Below are 17,480 nucleotides of genomic sequence, written 5' to 3'. Positions count from 1 at the left end.
TAATAAAGGAAAAAATAACTCCATTTTCTCTGTGCACAATTATCTTTCTCAAATATTAAATACCTTTGTTCAGGAAGGAAAATATAGAGTTCAGTTACAAAATTATTCAACAAATTAGTCCCCGAATGGAATACGGTGTTACTTTTCAGCAGTGACCACTAGTAAAATGGTAGTGTTGAATAACCTTTACAGTGAAGATGAGTGCTAAGATCTCAGTGTTTATAAAAAGGTGGGATAGCAGCAGAAATTTCAGTGTAGAAGATATTGCTATATTTTTCAGACCCATTTAACAAATAATATATCTAATTGTGCATACTTCAGAAAACAAGGATGTTTTTTGCTTTTTACATTGAGTAGCGTTTAGAGAGATAGTGATTATAATTAACCCAAAAGAAAGATCAGTTAGTTTGTGAATGCCTTTTTTCATAAACATTTTTCAGACATTTTAATATATTAATTCCTGTGTTTTTAATACATCAAATTTTCCGACTTGTTTTTCATGAGATCTAAAAAAAGTTATTTTCACATCGACCCTATTGCTTTTATTTTCCTCGTATTACTGTAAGACAACTGTATTACAGGTGATGTGGATAATATTTTTGTACTGTTCAGTGGTTAGGTGTGATTTAAGTACTATAAATATTTCTTTAATATAATTTTCTTTAAATTAAACTTTAGTAAAACTTGGCAATGATTCAGGTTTATTTTTAAATTGCCTGTGTGTGTGTGTGTGTGTGTGTGTGTGTGTGTGTTGACAGGTGTTAATAAAAAACTAAACTTTGAAAATTAAATGTACCAAACTCTACTTTCCCAGATTTTTTTGTGAATGCTTCCTAAATTCTTTCTAATAAGAACTCAAGACAAATAAATATACAGGATGTTTAAATTGGATGCCATTTTTTAATATGAGAATTTCCAGGGGGATTTATAATGTAAGTTCTGTGGTGTATACATGTAATTTAATTTGCAGATTTGCTTACATTTTAACATTTTTTCCAACAACAACTTTTGTAATGCCAAGAATGCCTTTGGATAAATAAGCAAAATTTGATGGAATATCATTTTGTAAATCCTGTTTTCTACCCTTTTTTTGCACAGATGATTGTGTGGTTGGAGAAAATGCTGGATAAAATAATCAGCATTTTCATCATATTTTTGCTAGTAATAGGAACCCTTCTTCTGGCCCTACTACTTACAGCAAAGGTATAGTACTTAAGATTTTATTTGGAATTAGCATCAGAAGACATGGCTACTATTTATGCTAGCACAAATACTGCTATCAGTATACTCCTAAATGTTATTTTTGTTTGAACCAGAAAAGTAATCAATGCACAGTAGTAGACATTTAGTAAATGTTTGAATTGAATTTATTTATGTATTAATACATTAAATACCTTTATTATTAGCACATTTATAATAGCTTAAATGCTTTCTGATTTTTCTTATACTGGTTAGATAGCTTTCTGTTTCCTGCTGTCTTTAGTCATCCAGTTAGACTCAGCTGTGGTCTAGCTTTTTTCCGCATGCTAATCCCTGCAAAAAGTGCTCCCAGAAACTGATCTTTTCTGCTTCTGACCCTTCTGCGGCATTCCCTTCTCATTAACAGAGCTAAAAAGAGACATAATCTCCCCTAAGACTAGCGGACTAGTCCTGCCACGCTTCTTCGTTACTCTCAGGGGGTTGTGTTTGGCGCATGAATCCCTATCTCACCCCTCTAAAGGGAGAGAGTTTCTAGGTTGCAGCTCACATTTAGAAAATATTATTAAATGATTGTGCACATTAACAGAACACTCTCTTCTCAACTCTGCCAACAACAAGGTTAGACATGACATATTAAAGATAAAGCTGAGCTTCCTTTACCACACAGGTGGAAAACTTCTCTGTAGTTTTGAGTCTTGGAGAGCTTCCAGGGCACTGAGATATTAAAGGATTTGCCTTTGCTGTCACACCCAAATGTGTCAGACGCAGCATTTGACTTGAGATCTTCCGGACTCTAAGACTAGCCCTCTGTGTCATATGTCATGCTGCCTTTATTTGTTGAATGGTTGCTACAAGCTCTATTTTAAGTTTAAGCATTTTGTGCTAGTAGTTGTTAATTTTTTAAAAAGTTTAAACGTTATTTGCTTTTCATTCAAAGTCTTTCTTTTTTAATTCAGGTGCATCAAGAGAGTGTACACATGATTCAAGTCACAAGCAGTTTAATCAATGAGACTGTCGCCAACCACCCGGAATGGGCGAAGTAAGGCCACCTTCCTGAAGTCTGAAATTTGACCAGAGTAGTAGAAATGGTGAATGAGGTTCAGCATTCCTCCATTGATGTGGAAACTATAATTTTTTTAAAAAACTGAATAGAATAGGCTCTGTTTCATGTAGGAATGCTGATTTAGTGACAAAAAATAATCTCCCCCAAATATCAAAGACCTTGGAAATCTTCACCTCCTTTGTCAAAAGTGACCCATTCTAACACCAGTGGTTATTTAAGACCTCTCAACATGTTTTCACTTTGTCCAGAAGGAATAGAAACAGTTCCTAGACCTGAGATTTCACCTCCTTCTACTAAGGCCGGTTGGCACCTTCTTTGCAACTTCATGCTTAGAGCCCAAAGCATTTTGAGGTTAAGTGACTTGCCCGGGGTCCCATGGAGATAGATATGTCAAAGGTGGAACTGAAACCTAGATCTTCTTCACCCCAAAGCTGGCCTTCCATACTCTATGTGCTGTCAACAGGGTCACTTGAATATAATTATTTAACCAGATTTTATAATGGACCAGGAGAAGCATAGTGACTGGAGGGTACCTTCAGTGTTATCAAGACCCGGGTTCAAGTTCCACCTGACAACTTGTGGGCTTTGTGACCCTGGGCAAATCACTGTCCCTGAGACTGTAGGGTGCAGAACTTGTGCCAGTATGTACTGGTAGAGGGGGTTTTCTCGTTTGAAGTTCCCCATACCATTGAAATCACAAGTCCAATCCTTCCTCCCTCCCCCAGCCCCTCACAAAGCAAAAACAATGAACTCCGAGTTAACACAGTCACTTTGTTGCAAGATTCCTGTTACTTATCATTGGAATTAAATCTCCTTAGATGCCCCTGTCTTTGTTTACCCTACTTTCAGTTCTTTTAGGGCTATTTAGAAGAATAAGAAGTATCTACCAACATCTGCCCCAGGCATCAACAGAAAGAACCACTGATTTAGAAAAAAAAAAAAAAAGGCACTAAATCCAAATGTTAGTAAACTGCAGACACAGAAATGGCATTTTCTATCACATTTTGAAGTGTGTAGTATTTACCAATTAATGTAGGGTAATTGTAATGCTTTGATATCACAGCCAATGTTATATACAAAAGATTTTATTTTTTTAAATTATTTGGGAGAGTAAAGATTGCTTAGCAGTTTACGTATACCTTCAATCTTTAAAATTTCATAAACTACAATTTCCAGTTTTTTTTAATAATGGCTTACTTTGTATAGAACCTACCATGTACCAGTAGGTACTTTATAAGTATTATCTCATTTGATTTTCATAGCAACTCCAGGAGGTAGGTACTATTATTATCCCTAACAATTGAGGAAACTGAGGCAAACAGGTTAAGTGACTTGCCCAAGGTCACACGGTTGGTAAGTATCTGAGGCTCGATTTGAACTCAAGGCCACTTGATTCCAGGCCCAGCACTCTATCCACTATGCTGTCTTGTTGTCTCTTAAGAAAAAGAAAAAAAATTAAAAATTCAGTGTTTTATATTCTTTATCCCCAGGTGGTTATTATTCTGAATGAATTCTCTGGCAGAATTTCTATCTCCTTACTCTATCTCAGTAAATAAAACGAAATAAGTCTAGATGAGCCTAGAGAAATCTAAGACCACTAAGGTGAAAGCTTTTGAAGAGAGAAAAGTAAAACCTAGAATGCAGAAGAAAGACCCTTATAGAGGACTTAGGCCAGATCCAGGAGACAGGGTTAGAATGGACAAAGCTTCATTTCCACCAGTGAGGCAGCTTATGTGTGTGTATTCCTAACTTTGTGTTCATTACCTGCTATTTATTAAAAATATACTTTAATATTTTTCCTTTTTTTTTTTAAACCTCAGTTGGCTTCCTGAAGCTCAGGTAGTTCAAAGAGCTCTAAATTCTGCAGCTAATAATGTCTATCAGTATGGACGAGAATGGATAACACATAAGGTAAGGTGGGAAAGATATCTTTTTTTTCTGTTTCCTTTTTGTTTGCTATGTTTTTGGCAACTCTTTGCTTTATTATCAAATAATGGAGGATACAGTTTTACTAACTTCTTGGAGAGAATAGAGAATAACTTGTGAAATTAAAGTTTCAGTGTTGTTATTGATGATAGTTTAACATTAGTTTAAGGAACATGAGACATGAGTCATGAATACACACACATAAGCTGCCTCAGTTCTCTATATGGATCTTTCTTCTGTACTCTTAGTTTTACTTTTCTGTCTCCAAAAACTTCCACTTCCACCATCAAGATTATGATCAGTTTTAGCTTTGTTTGCTGACGGTTTCATCACTTAGGTTGAAGAATCAGAAAAACTATTAGGTAGCACTTAATTTTGATTAAAGAACTGATGGGTAGAGTAGAGGTAGCATGAACATCGGGAGAAAAGTGGCCTCCCAGTAGAGTTTGAGGTAGCCAAAGAGGAGAAAACCAATCATATTTAAATATATTGTGGATTGCAGAAAGTTAAGGGAAAAGATCGATGCGGATGGAAGTTCTTAAAAGGGAAATTCTGGCAATACATCACAGATTATTTCTGAGACAAAAAGAAGGGGGATGCATTTCAAGAAACAATTGTGGCTTGGAGAACATGATAGGAATATATTCCAAAGGAAGTTGAGTATCTTGAGTGTGACAGGATGAGATCTAATAATAATCACTAGTGGGGCAGCTGGTGACGCAGTGGATAGAGAACCAGCCCTGGAGTCAGGAAGACCTGAGTTCAAATGCAGCTTCAGTCACATGATACTCACCAACTGTGTGACCCTGGGCAAGTCACTTAACCCTGATTGCCTCGCAAAAAAAAAAAAAAGGAAAGAAAGAAAGAATCACTAACATTTGTATGATGCTTGAAGTTTAGGAAGTGCTTTACATGTTTTCTTATTTGATCCTTACAACAACCTTGTCAAATAGATGCTAATATTATTAATATTATCCCCCTTTTTTTTTTTTTACAGATGAAGAAACTGAGACTAAGAGATTTAGTGACTTGCTCATGGTCACATAGGAAGTAAGCATCTAGGCAAGATTTGAATTCAGGTCTTCCTGATGCCAAGTCCCTTTCCCTATCTGCTGTGTCTAGCAACCTAGGATAAAGGGAAATTTAGCAGTAGAGCAGGATTTCCAGAGGGCTTAAAGCACTCTGCCCTTCACTCTCTTCTGTTTTTTCTCTATACTGTTTAACCTGGTGATCCCATCAGCTTCCATGGTTTCAGTTATCTTCTCTATGCAGATAACTCTCATATCTACTCAGATCTCAGCACGTACCTCTCTCCTAACTTACAGCCTAGCATCTCCAGCTGCCTGCTAGACATCTCTAGTAGGGTGACCCATGGACATCTTAAATTCAGCATGTCCGAAACTGAACTCGTTATCTTGCCCTCAAAACCTCTTCCCAGCTTCCCCATTATTGTCCAGGATGCCATCATCTTTCCAGTCACCCTGACTCACAAGCTAGGCGTCATCCTTACCCTTAATACTCAGTCTTTTGTTAAGTCCTGTTATTTCTGCCTACAGGACATTTTTTCTATATGCCCCTTTTCTAATACTGTAGCCAGCCTAGTGCAGGCCCTCATTGCCTCACACCTTGCCTATTACGATAGCCTGTTGCTTGGTCTTCCTGTCTCAAGTCTCTCCTCATTTTAAGCCATCCTCTGCTTTGCTGTCAAATAGGGCTTCTTAAAATAAAGGAATGACCCTGTTGGGGCAGCTAGGTGGTGCAGTAGATAAAATTCTGGCCTTGGAGTCAGGAGGACCTGAGTTCAAATGTGACCTCAGACACTTGACCCTTACTAACTGTGTGGCCCTGGGCAAGTCACTTAACCCCGATTGCCTCACCAAAAAACAAACCAAAAAAAAAAGGAATGACCCTGTCATCTGCCTATTCAGTAAAATCCTATGGTTCCCTTTTACCTCCACAGTCAAATATAAAATCTCTGTTTGGCTTGTAAGTCCCTTTATTACCTCACCTCTTCCGACCCTACCAGTTTTCTTATACCTTATCCCTAATCCACATTCCCTGCAGTGCAGTGACCCTAGACTTCCTGCCCTTCCACATACTAGACACTCCATCTCCCGACTCAAAGCATTTTCCTGGCTGCTTCCTTTGCCTGGAGCTCTCTCCCTCCCCATCTCTGCCTCCTGGCTTCCTTCTCAGCTAAAGTTCCACTTTCTGCAAGGGTCCTTTCCCAGGCCTCTTTCATCTTAGCCCTGTTAAGGACCTTCCCTCTGAGACTACCCTCAACATATCCTGTATATATCTTTGTACAGAGTTGTTACCATGTTTTCTCCTTCATTAGACAGAACTCTGAGGGCAGTCACTGTTTTTGCCTTTCTTTGTATTGCTAGTGCCTGGTACATTGTAGGTGCCAGCAAACTGGCTGGAATGGTGTGGCAGAAGAAAGTGGACTGAGGAGAGGCAGGGCTGAGCTGGGTGGAGATGAATGAGAATGTGAGGAAAGGGGTTTTCCCCTCAGCCCATGGCAGCTGTGAGTCCACATGGAGTGGGAAGTAAGGGGTAGGTATTGGGTAGCTCTTGAACAGGGTCATGGTATCCGACTGGAGGACTCACGAGAAGACAGGCAGAGCAGCTGAAAAGGTGGAGTAGAAAGAACTGACGGGGATGGCAGCAGCAGGACCTCTAACTCCCTGGCTGCCAACTACAACCCCAGCTCTTTCCTAACTGCGTCTTTCTATAATGGCAGCAGCAGCTCACACCTCTCCCTATGGATAAGAGGGGGAAGAGGAATAGAAATGTCCAGAGATATTAATGATAGGCCTTGAAAGAAAGGAGACTTTTAATCCCAGGCAAGTAGAAACATCCTCCAAATGTAACAGCACTGAACTGTTGCTGGGCCAAGGGATGCTAGGGTGCCCAGCTCTACCTCTGAGGCGCATCTGACCATTGGCCCATGCTTGTGGTCTAGATTTAGTATTGGGGGATCCAGGAATTCAGAGAGAAAGTTAGACAGTCACTGTCCCTGGCTCTTTATGCCCTCACCCTGTACCCATTGAGAAAATGACTTGAAGTTTACATCTGGCTTATGTCAGGGATCTCCCCAAAAGAAAGAAATGAGGTACATAATGTACAATGTGGAGATGTAAGACAAATTATGCCACTGGACTTTAAAAAAAAAGTATGAACCACACAAAAGAAATGCTAAACACAAAAGACCCACAGGGATGAATTTTTTTAAAAACTGAAGTAGTAGCGTATAACTACCATTTTACTACTAGGATTACTACTAGTTGTGCGACTCTTGGCAAGTCATTTATCCTCCATCTGCCTCAGTTTCCTCAGCTGTAAAATGGGGATCATAATAACACCTTCCTCCCAAGATTGTTGTGAAGATCAAATGAAATAATATTTATAAAGTACCTAACACATAGGAGGCACTTAATAAATGTTCATTACCTTTCTTCTTGTTATTACTATCTTTAATAGTAATCATAATAATAAATAATAGTTATCATTGTTAAATAATATATATGGCCAATCATTCCTGGACTTCTGGGGTTTGCAAGTGCGTTTATACTTGGTTAGATGTAGCTGTAACTGGTCTAGGAAAAACACGTCTTTTCTTCTGAGTGCTCTGGTGAGTAGGATTCCTTTTAGGACCCCACTTGTATTCATGCGTATTATAATGGGCCTAGTGAGAGTCAGGCTAATTGGACTAATACTTCAGTTGCTTGAGGTGAGAATTGGTACTCAGTATGGTTTGTTCTTAGATGTCTTCTCTGGACTCCAGTCTTTAGCTAATATTAGTGGACATAACGTGGAAAAGAGGCACTGGTTATTGTTTTACATATGGATTTCAGCAAGATGCTTGACATTCCTTGTCAGAGTTTCTTTGTGGACAGAATGGAAAAATAAAGACTAGATCAGTATTCCCAACTACACTGAAGAATTTTTTTTCCTTTAAACTGTGAACTACTTCATCTCAGTCTCATAATTCTCAGTTATACTGGAGAAAGAAAAAGCAGGATATAGGGAGGAAGAATTATTTTTGTTTTGTTTTTTAAATTTATAAGTGTTAAGAGATAAAGATTAGATATTAAAATTTTTGTGAATCAGCAAAAAATTTGTCATGGACTAGTGCCAAATTATAAGTAAAACTGTTTAGATTTGTAATAGGTTGAGCAGTTTTGTCCCAAAATACGGAATAATCAATTATTGTGCAACTAAAGGGAGGTCTTCAGTATTTTGAAGTGATTTGGATTACAATATAGAGGGCTTGGTCATCAAATTTCTGAATCATAAAAAAACAGAAACTTCTATGTTAGATGGCATGGGCAACTTCCAAATCAGGAAGAAACCTGTATAAGCCAAATCTAACAAGATTAAATATGAAATTATAATTAAAGTAAAAGTGATCTTTAAAATAACTAGTTGAACATGTTGAATTTAAAATGTCCTTTTAAAAATACAAGCTATATTTAATAGATTTGTTGTTTTATGAACAATTTTTTTCTTTTTTCTTTATATGGAAATGCTCATGTTTGGTGTTTGGGATGTACAGAATAACAAAAACCATTTTTTTTTTTTTCGTAAAAAACAAGGCCAAAAGATAAATGAAATAACTGGCTGAGTTAATAGAAGATAGTTTTGACATTTTATATAATTGTTCCACTAAATAGTTCTTAATTTCATTTGTTGATTAACATTTATTAAATTAAATTTGTTAATACAAATACTTTAGCTTTTGTTCACAAAGAAGAATTATTTTGTGTTAGAAACAGTCAGACAGCTCAGATGCAGATATCCAAGCACCTATGTCTATAATGCCATTGAAAATATTACTCTTGAAGTAAGTTTACAAAAACTTACATAGGAATTACTTTTAAACTCTAACAATAATAATCATGATTATGTAATAATGTGGTCACTTAGAATGACTGCAGATGACAAACACCAACACACCATGGGAGCAGGATTTTTCTATGCAAAGTTAATTGTCCATTGTGATTCCTTACTCTTAACTGTTTTAGCAGTATGTTTCATTTATTCATTAAAATAAAGCTGACTAAGCAAGCAGAAGTAATAAAGAAGGATAAGCAGAAGAATAAAGAAGGAAAGACAAGTGTTGCATTGGAGTTTTGAACTGTGGGATGTTAATTTTTACTGTTTATATGGTTTTTAAAAAATCTGGGATGCCAAAGTTTATTTGGAACATGTAAACAAATGCCAATAAATTTTGTTTTCATGTCATTGTTTTCTATAATACTAAACCTGTCTTTGTGTCTATTGTAGCTTCGTAAGATTTTGGGAGATAAAGTGAACAATACTGCTGTGATTGAAAAGCAAGTACTAGAACTCTGGGACAGACTGTATCACTCTTGGTTTGTAAAGGTAAGTAATGTGTAACTTACAAAGATATGGAATTTTTAGGAAGGTAGATTTCACCTCATTATAAGGAAAAAAATCCTAATAGAGTGATCCAAAAATGAAAAATGCTACCTAAAAAATTATGAGTTCCACATCCCTGGAAGCATTCCAAACAAGTCAGTATGATCATTTGCCAGGGATGTTGTAGAGGGTATTCATTCTTCAGATAGCATTTGGATTAGATGATCTCTAAGATACCTTCTGACCTTTAAGATTCTATGATAGCTGTAAATTATTTTGTAAAATCTGCTAACATAGGGGGATACTGGTTTAATTAATAAGTTATTTTCATTTGTTGAGTATAAGGTCTCAAATTACTGCGAACTTAGCAGGAATTATGAGCTATGGACGAACCACAGAATGGAAGAGGGAGTAGTTTTCCCTAGTGCTTATGTAGAGATAGCAGAAGCTCTGCTTTTGTAAATTCATCAAGTTGATAGAGAGGAAGCAGTAAATGAAAGCCATTGTTTGTCTTAGTGACCTGGCTATGATTTAATGACAATTTATCTAGAGTGGGTTTGGAGAGCAGTAGTGAGGTGCTGATATTAGGTCCAGCTAACTCTAAGGTGAGAAACTGGGATCTCATGGGTAGAAAGTTATACTTTTTATCTCATGTACTGATGGGCTAGGAAGTTAATAAAGCCATTATTGCTGCTTTTTCTTCCAAACAAATATGGAATGAGAAGAATAGGAATGTTTATTTGCAAGTACTTTTTATATAGGTATTTTTATAATGCCCCTTTTGTTTCTCTTTACCAGGATAACATATGCCTGTATTCTCACTGTTTGCTTTACCTCCTTCACTGGAACTTCAGATTAAACAATCAATCAGAGAGCATTTATTAAGCATCAAACTATTTGCCAGGCACTAAGCTAGAGGCTGGGAATAGAAAGACAAATAGAAAGACAAAAATGAAACTATTCCTGCCCTCAAGGAGAGCAGTGAAGGAAACAACATGTTCATATATAAGTATATATAAATATTCTCAAGGTAATGCTGGGGAGGAAGACACTAGCAGCTGGGGAGACCAGGACGGGCATCCTGAAGAAGCTTTCACATGAGCTGAGCTTTGAAGGAAACTGAGGATTCCACAAGGTGGGTGTGAAGAGGGAGTGCATTCTAGGCTCTAGAGACCAGCACCACAAAAGCACAGAAATGGGAGACGCATATCATGTGTGGGGAACAGACACAAGGCCAGTTTGGCCCTAGAGAGAGTAAGGAGCCATTGAAATTTATTGAGCTGGAATGTGACATGGTCAGACCTGTGCTTTAAGAAATTCACTTTGATCGTTGTGAGGAAGAGAAATTGGAGATGGGAAAGACTTGGGGCAGGAGCTCCAATGAGAACTGTTACAGTTACCTGAGAAGGGATGAGAGCCTGGACTAGAGTGGTCATTTTAGTGAAAAAATGAGGACAGATGTGAGATACTTGTGGAGGAAGAATCAACAAGATTTGGCACCTGATAAGATAGGTGGTGTGAGAGAGAGAGTGAGGAATCAATGATGACCCCAAAGTTGGAATCCTAGGTGACTGGAAGATTGGTGGTACCTCTAACTGATATTTGGAAGTTTGGAAGACAGGTAGGCCTTGGAAAAAAGGTTGTGAGTTTTGTTTTGTAGACATCAGGATTCTGATGGACACAGGAAATCCAGTTAGAAATACCCAGTAAGCTTGTTGAAGATATGGAACTAAAATTCAGAAGAGAGACTAGGGCTGAATATATAGATCTGGAAGCCATTTGCATATAAATACTAACTAAACTCATGGCAGCTGATGAGATAACCAAGAGAATATGAACAAAGAACAGAAGTATGCCCAGGACAGAGCTTTGGCATAGGAGCAGTGGAGGATGATCCAGAAAGAGAGTAAGGGGTGGTCAGTCAGAGAGAAGAATCAAGAGCAGAGCAATATCCTAAAAGCCCAGAGAAGAGAAAGTGGCCGGCAGGGTCAGGAAGAGTGAGGATTGACAAAAAGCATTGTGATTTGGTGAGTGAGAGATCACTAGTACCTTTGAAGAGACCACTTTCAGTTCTAGGAGTTTAGATGTTAAAGAGAAGAACTCTATAGGATAATAAAATCAAGACAAGGATTTTTCAGTGTGAGGGAAAGCTAGTGATGTATGTAAGGAACAGAGAAAGTTAAAATCTTTAACCTTTATTGTGAATGACAGAGAAATCATTTTACATCATCCGAATTGGAATTTACATAGTCAGAAGTTATTCGAAGACAGAAATTATGCCAGTAAATATTGTAGGTTTTAATGGTAGTCATTCTCTGGACTTCTTTTAGGTGTTATCTTGGTTTCTTCTAGCCAGAGTAAATTTCTTCTCATCTTTTTTTGGAGGCACGTAAGAGGTGCAGTGGATGGAGTGCTAGGCCTGGAGTCAGGGAGATAGATGTAAGTTCATAGCCAGCCTCAGGCACTTAACTTATTAGCTGTGTGATGCTGGACAAGTCACTTGCCTTCTCTTCACCTAAATTTCCTCAACTGTAAAATGGGGATAATAACAGTACCTAACTCACAAGATTTTTGTGAGGGTTAAATGAGATGTATGAGAAGTGCTTAGCAAAGTGCCTGGCACATAGTAGGCACCCTACAAATGGGTATTCCCATTGCCTTCCTTTATGTTGCCCTGTCTTTTCAGTTAGTCACACATCTCTTAAATTCCTCATGCCTGCCAACCCAGCCTTTTACTAATTTCTTTGCATGTGATCACCCAAAGTAAAAATTGGTAGTTGCAATTTGCCTTCAATTCAACAAGTATTCAAACAACTGTGATTCAGAGTGTAATGATTTCAAAGGAGAAGTATAGACAGCATGCTTTGAGAAATGTGAGGGGATGGAATCATTTCTGCTTTGTTGCAGAAGGCTTCATATTTTTGGAGGAATTGGCATCTGACGTGGGTGCCTTGAAGGAGGAATGCTCTTCAACAGATAGGAGTAGTTAATTCCAGATATAGGGAGTGGAATGAAGAAAGGTAGAGAAACAGAGAACAAGATGAAAAAAGGTAAAACAGTCCAATGTGACTAGAATGTAAAATTTGTTGTAGGGGAAGGAGTATGAAATAATAGTGGATAGAAGGGTTGAATCCAATTGTGGAAGGCCTTAAATTCCAGTATCAACTTATACTTAATTCAGTAAACAACAGAAATATAATCTCTATCTATATGTGTGTCTTCATGTGTGTGTATACACATGAACTCAAATTTGTAAATTTTGCAAATACACATGTTCACATCCTCCCGATTTAGGACTATTACTTCTTTCTTCCTGCCTTAATAGGTCTTGATTACCATGCCTAGCTCCTAGAATCCTGGCTTTCAGGAAAATATGGAGGATAATGGAGGCTGAGAAAGTAGCTAATCTTTTCACAGGTACAGGAATAACCATCTTCTCTCCCTGACTCTATCACCTCTAGGCCTTGACTTCTTGGCCTTACTTCTCTAGTAAACCTCTCTGCAACTGCCATCTGCAGCATTTCTTCCATATGGTGATGCTGAGGACCTAAAATCCATATCATTCTATATGACCCGTATTAAGATAGTTGCTTCTGGCCTGACAATTCTTGGGTAAAAATAGGTATATTAAACCCAAAATATGAGGAATATGAGTTGTTCTGTCCGTCTGTCCATTCTTTGCAGTTCAGTGGTTTGACTACTGAGAAGGTAAAGAAATGTAGCCCAGCAGTCTTGTTTTCCTCTGTCTTCCTTGAATCCAAAAGGAATAGAGAGAAACCTGGAAGATAAATGGAGAAGGGAAGAGATGTAGAAAGTAAGAAAAAATGGAGAAACTAGAAAAGTATCAAAGGAAGAAAATGTGGTTGTTAAGCATAAGCAGTAATAATAACTAGCATTTATATAGCTCTTCTGAGTTTGCGGAGGATTTCACATGTTCCCTCCTCTGATGCTCACAGTAGCCCTGCAAGGTGGCTGCTATTATCATCCCCAATGACTTACCTCAGATGATACAACTAGAAAGCACCTATGGCAAGATCTGAATGTATGTCTTCCTGACTCCAGGCCCAGTGCTTTATCCAGTATACCTCCTTATTTTGTCACAAGCAATAAAATTAATGTTGATAGGTTTCTTGTGTGTCAGGAGACACAGTTGATTCTTAAACTAAGATATGAGTAAAACAGGACTTTTCTGTGCCAAACAACATGAAGAGAATTAAAATACAAAAATATAATAGATCTTTGGTCTTTTAGGTGGTAGGCTATTTATTTCACTTCTTATAATAATTCAAAGCTTTTTATGTCTAAATGCTCATTTAAGTACTTTTAAATATGCTTCTAAAAATCCATTATTTTTTTTAAAACTTTAACATTATATTTTTCCCCAATTACATGTTAAAACAATTAAAAAAAATTTTTTTTTAAAGTTTTGAGTTCCAAATTCTATTCTTCCCTCCACTCATCTCTCCCTGAGACGGTAAGAAATCTGATACAGTTTATACATGTGCAATCAAATCCATTACTTTTTTTAAACACTTGATTTAATATTCACATTCTGTTCTACTTTGTAGAATATAACACATTCAGGAAGGCACAAAGGTCACAAGATGACTATAACTCGTCAGAATAGCTGGCTTGGAGATATTCTGGATTGGCAGGATATTGCTTCCTTTGTTCATGAAAACATCGAGACATTTCTTTCTGTAAGTAATTTTGTTTATACTAACATATACATATAAATGAAAAGTGTAAAAACTACCCTTTGACTTGTTTCTGTTTGCAGAGGTTTTTACTCATTGTGTTATACTTGATCTCGGATAGGGCATGCCTTTATTGCTAAGGCACACATTTTTAAAAGCTGTGGAAGTAATTCCTTTGTCACTTTCTCAGCTGGCTGAGCTGATCCCAGAAACGTCATGAGTCATCCTAGCATATGCATCATAGCACTGTTCTTTATAACAACCTAGTTGTTCCCTAGAGATTTGGAGCACTGAAATGTCTCTAAACTGATCAGAATGTACCTGGTAAACACTTGAAGAGCAATCAGATTTTTTTGTAGGTCTAATTGTTTATTCTTTTAGAGGGTCAGTGATGACCCCATTTTAGTGATCAGTTCAGGGAATAGTAGTGCTCATCAAATACATCTCAGGGACCCATCTCCCTGTAATGAAATGAATCATCAGTACAAAACTACTTAAAGTTTCTGAATTCTGTTTATTTGGTCATTTATTTGACATTCAAAAAAAAAAAGGAATGGCACCTTTTAAAATTTTTTCTAAAAAGATCAGTTCGGCATGGGTGGGTAGGTAGATGGATGATGATGATAATGATGATGTTGTTCTTTAAGCTTTATCCTCAGTCATGTACCATAAGAAAAAAAAGGGAAGAGAAGAACATTAGTCTATTTTGACCCTCAAGGTCAAAATAAGAGATCATAAAATCACAGAGCTAGAGTTGGAAGAGGCCTCCTAGGTCACCTTATCTAATCTCCTCATTTTACAGATAAGGAAACTGAGACCTAGGGAGGGTAAGTGATTTGCCCAAGGTCACAAATTTGGTGAATATCAGATAGGAATTGTATTTGTTTTTCTTTTTCATTTTTTTAAATTCTCAACTTTACAAATACCAAATAAAATTAGTATTTCTGAAGAACAGGAAAAGAGGATTGCATATGGAACTAGACATTTATTAAGTATAGATTGCTTGTGTTTTTATGTAAGTACATATTTGCAGGTCTCAAAGTGCTATATAAATGCTATATAATAAATGCAACATATAACTTTCAAAGCCGTCCTGCATATCTTTGATTCTGTTTGTTCTTTTTTAGAACAAAACTTTTTTAGAGTGAACCCTGTCCCCAGTTCTCTTCTTATTCATCTTTACCCCAAAAAATTGTGAGGAGGAAGGAAAAAACCCTTGTAACAAATATGCATAGTCAAGCAAATCAGATTCCACATTGGGAATGTATTCAGAAATGTATTCAGAAACAAGATTTGCAACTAGGTCCTCGGACTTGAGATGCAGCACTTTTCCTCTTACCATGCTACCCTCCATCAAGGCGGACCATGAAGGGATTTTACCTTTCAGGAAGGAAAGATAGTTTAGGACAGAGGAAGATAAGTTCTAATAAAAATGATGAACACACCAGCAATACCACTGCTAGGCCAGTACTCCAAAGAGAGAAAAGATCCATAGGTACAAAAATTATTTATGGTAGCTCTGTTTGTTATAGCAAAGAACTGGAAGCTAAAGGGATACCCATTTGTTGGAGAATGACTGAGCAAATTATGATATATAATGTTATCACCCTGTAAGAAATGATGAAAAGGACTTTTTTCAGAGAAACCTGGAAAGAATTGTGTGAATTGATAAAAAATGAAGTAAACAGAACCCGGACAGTAATTTATACAGTAATGACAATATTGTAGAGAAACAAGTCTTTGAAACACTTAAGAAATTTGATGAATGAAATGATCAACCATGACTCCAGCGATGAAGCATGAACCAGCCCCCTTACAGGGAAGTGACAGTCTTAAGGTGCAGAATAAGACACATCTTTAGACATAATGAATATGTGGATTTATTTTGCTTGACTATTCATAATTGTTACAAGGGTTTTTTGTTTTTTACCTTCCTCATTATTGTCAAAAAAGAGAAGGAAATATAGAAGGAAGCAGACAAGCAGGACAGTTTTGAAAATAAAACATTGAATTTATTATATACTTAAAAGAGAAAAAGCAAACTGCACAGAATAGAGATTCAAAATTCCTTGTACACTCTTCATTATTTGCCCTACTTCATATGTGGAAACACTCATTTGGTATTTGTTAAGTTTATAACAATTTAAGAAAGAAAAGGCATAGTTTTCCAGTGTGAGCAAAAGTAAAATGTAATTAAATTGCAGTTGTTTATAATTAAGTACTCCAAGAGTACCCAAGTATAATTTCAGTTCCTCTAATTCTTGCTCTTAAGGATGTTGGCTTTGTCTCTTAGAAAGTTCTGTTGTAATCATACTGTTTTTAAATATTTTGATATGTATTTTAAATTTAAAACAATGTCATTTTGATAGAAAATATTGGATCTTGAGGTTTGTCTTTGAAGTTTTCAGTTATCAATTCTGAAAAAATAACCTTGTGGCTTGGTTATGGTACGCTAATAAAACACCACCACCATCTGGTGGCCCTGCGCTTAGTTGCAGAGATAATACCAAAGGCGGAACTAAGCCACTTTCTTTTTTCTTTGAATATAATTTTTGTCTTCACATCCAACAGTTAGGGTTAAACTCTCTTGTCAACAAGCAATATGACAAATATATGCATTTTACAGACAGAGTAATTGAGGTACCTATAGAAAGTAAGTAATTAAATTGTCAATCAAAGCCACTCAGTGGGTAAAAGAATCAAGCCCTAGCTGGGTTGATTTCCTTAATACTTAATAGTTACATAATTCCCATAAGGATACAGTTTCTCATTTATGCTGGTTCTAGACAATGACTCTTGCCAAAGTGTTTAAATTCTCATTGAAAGGAGAAGAGGAGAGACCAAGGTGCCTTTGAAGTCCTGTTTTTAGAGATTTCCAGAAGGACTGGTTGAATTTATTACTCAGACATAGGCAAATGGAAACAGCATTCATTGTTGATATGGAAGAAAACTATTTCTAACAAACTGAATATTGCTCAAGGAAGTTCATATTTACAAAAAACTAAACCCATCATTTTCCAAGGAAGGCCTGCCTTTTTTTAATTGTCATCTATGATGTCTATTAAGACAGATTGTTTAAACCAGACACTTCTCACCCTCTCTCCTTAGATACACATACATCCTTATGTTAATGGGGACTGTTACAGGGTGTCTCATAAGTCTTAGTGCAATTTTAAGACATTAAAGCTTGAAAGACGAAAGACAAAAGC

General features: G+C 36.8%; 1 protein-coding gene across 2 annotated transcripts in view; it reads left to right on the top strand.

Annotated features, from left to right (window-relative positions):
• Positions 1-17,480, top strand: part of LOC114025895 (transmembrane protein 245-like) — an 85,140-nt gene that overhangs the window by 29,457 nt on the left and 38,203 nt on the right. For both annotated transcript variants that reach the window (XM_027839405.1, XM_027839406.1), the window contains exons 7-11: positions 1,099-1,203; positions 2,157-2,239; positions 4,084-4,174; positions 9,479-9,577; positions 14,143-14,274. In XM_027839405.1, the coding sequence (XP_027695206.1) occupies positions 1,099-1,203; positions 2,157-2,239; positions 4,084-4,174; positions 9,479-9,577; positions 14,143-14,274 (510 nt within the window). The remainder of the gene's footprint in view (positions 1-1,098; positions 1,204-2,156; positions 2,240-4,083; positions 4,175-9,478; positions 9,578-14,142; positions 14,275-17,480) is intronic.

This window comes from Vombatus ursinus, unplaced genomic scaffold (assembly GCF_900497805.2).
Source record: "Vombatus ursinus unplaced genomic scaffold, bare-nosed wombat genome assembly UNPS02014832.1, whole genome shotgun sequence".
Taxonomy (NCBI): Eukaryota; Metazoa; Chordata; class Mammalia; order Diprotodontia; family Vombatidae; genus Vombatus; species Vombatus ursinus.
Note: the sequence above shows the minus strand (reverse complement) of the source record. Positions and strands in the feature narration are given on the sequence as shown.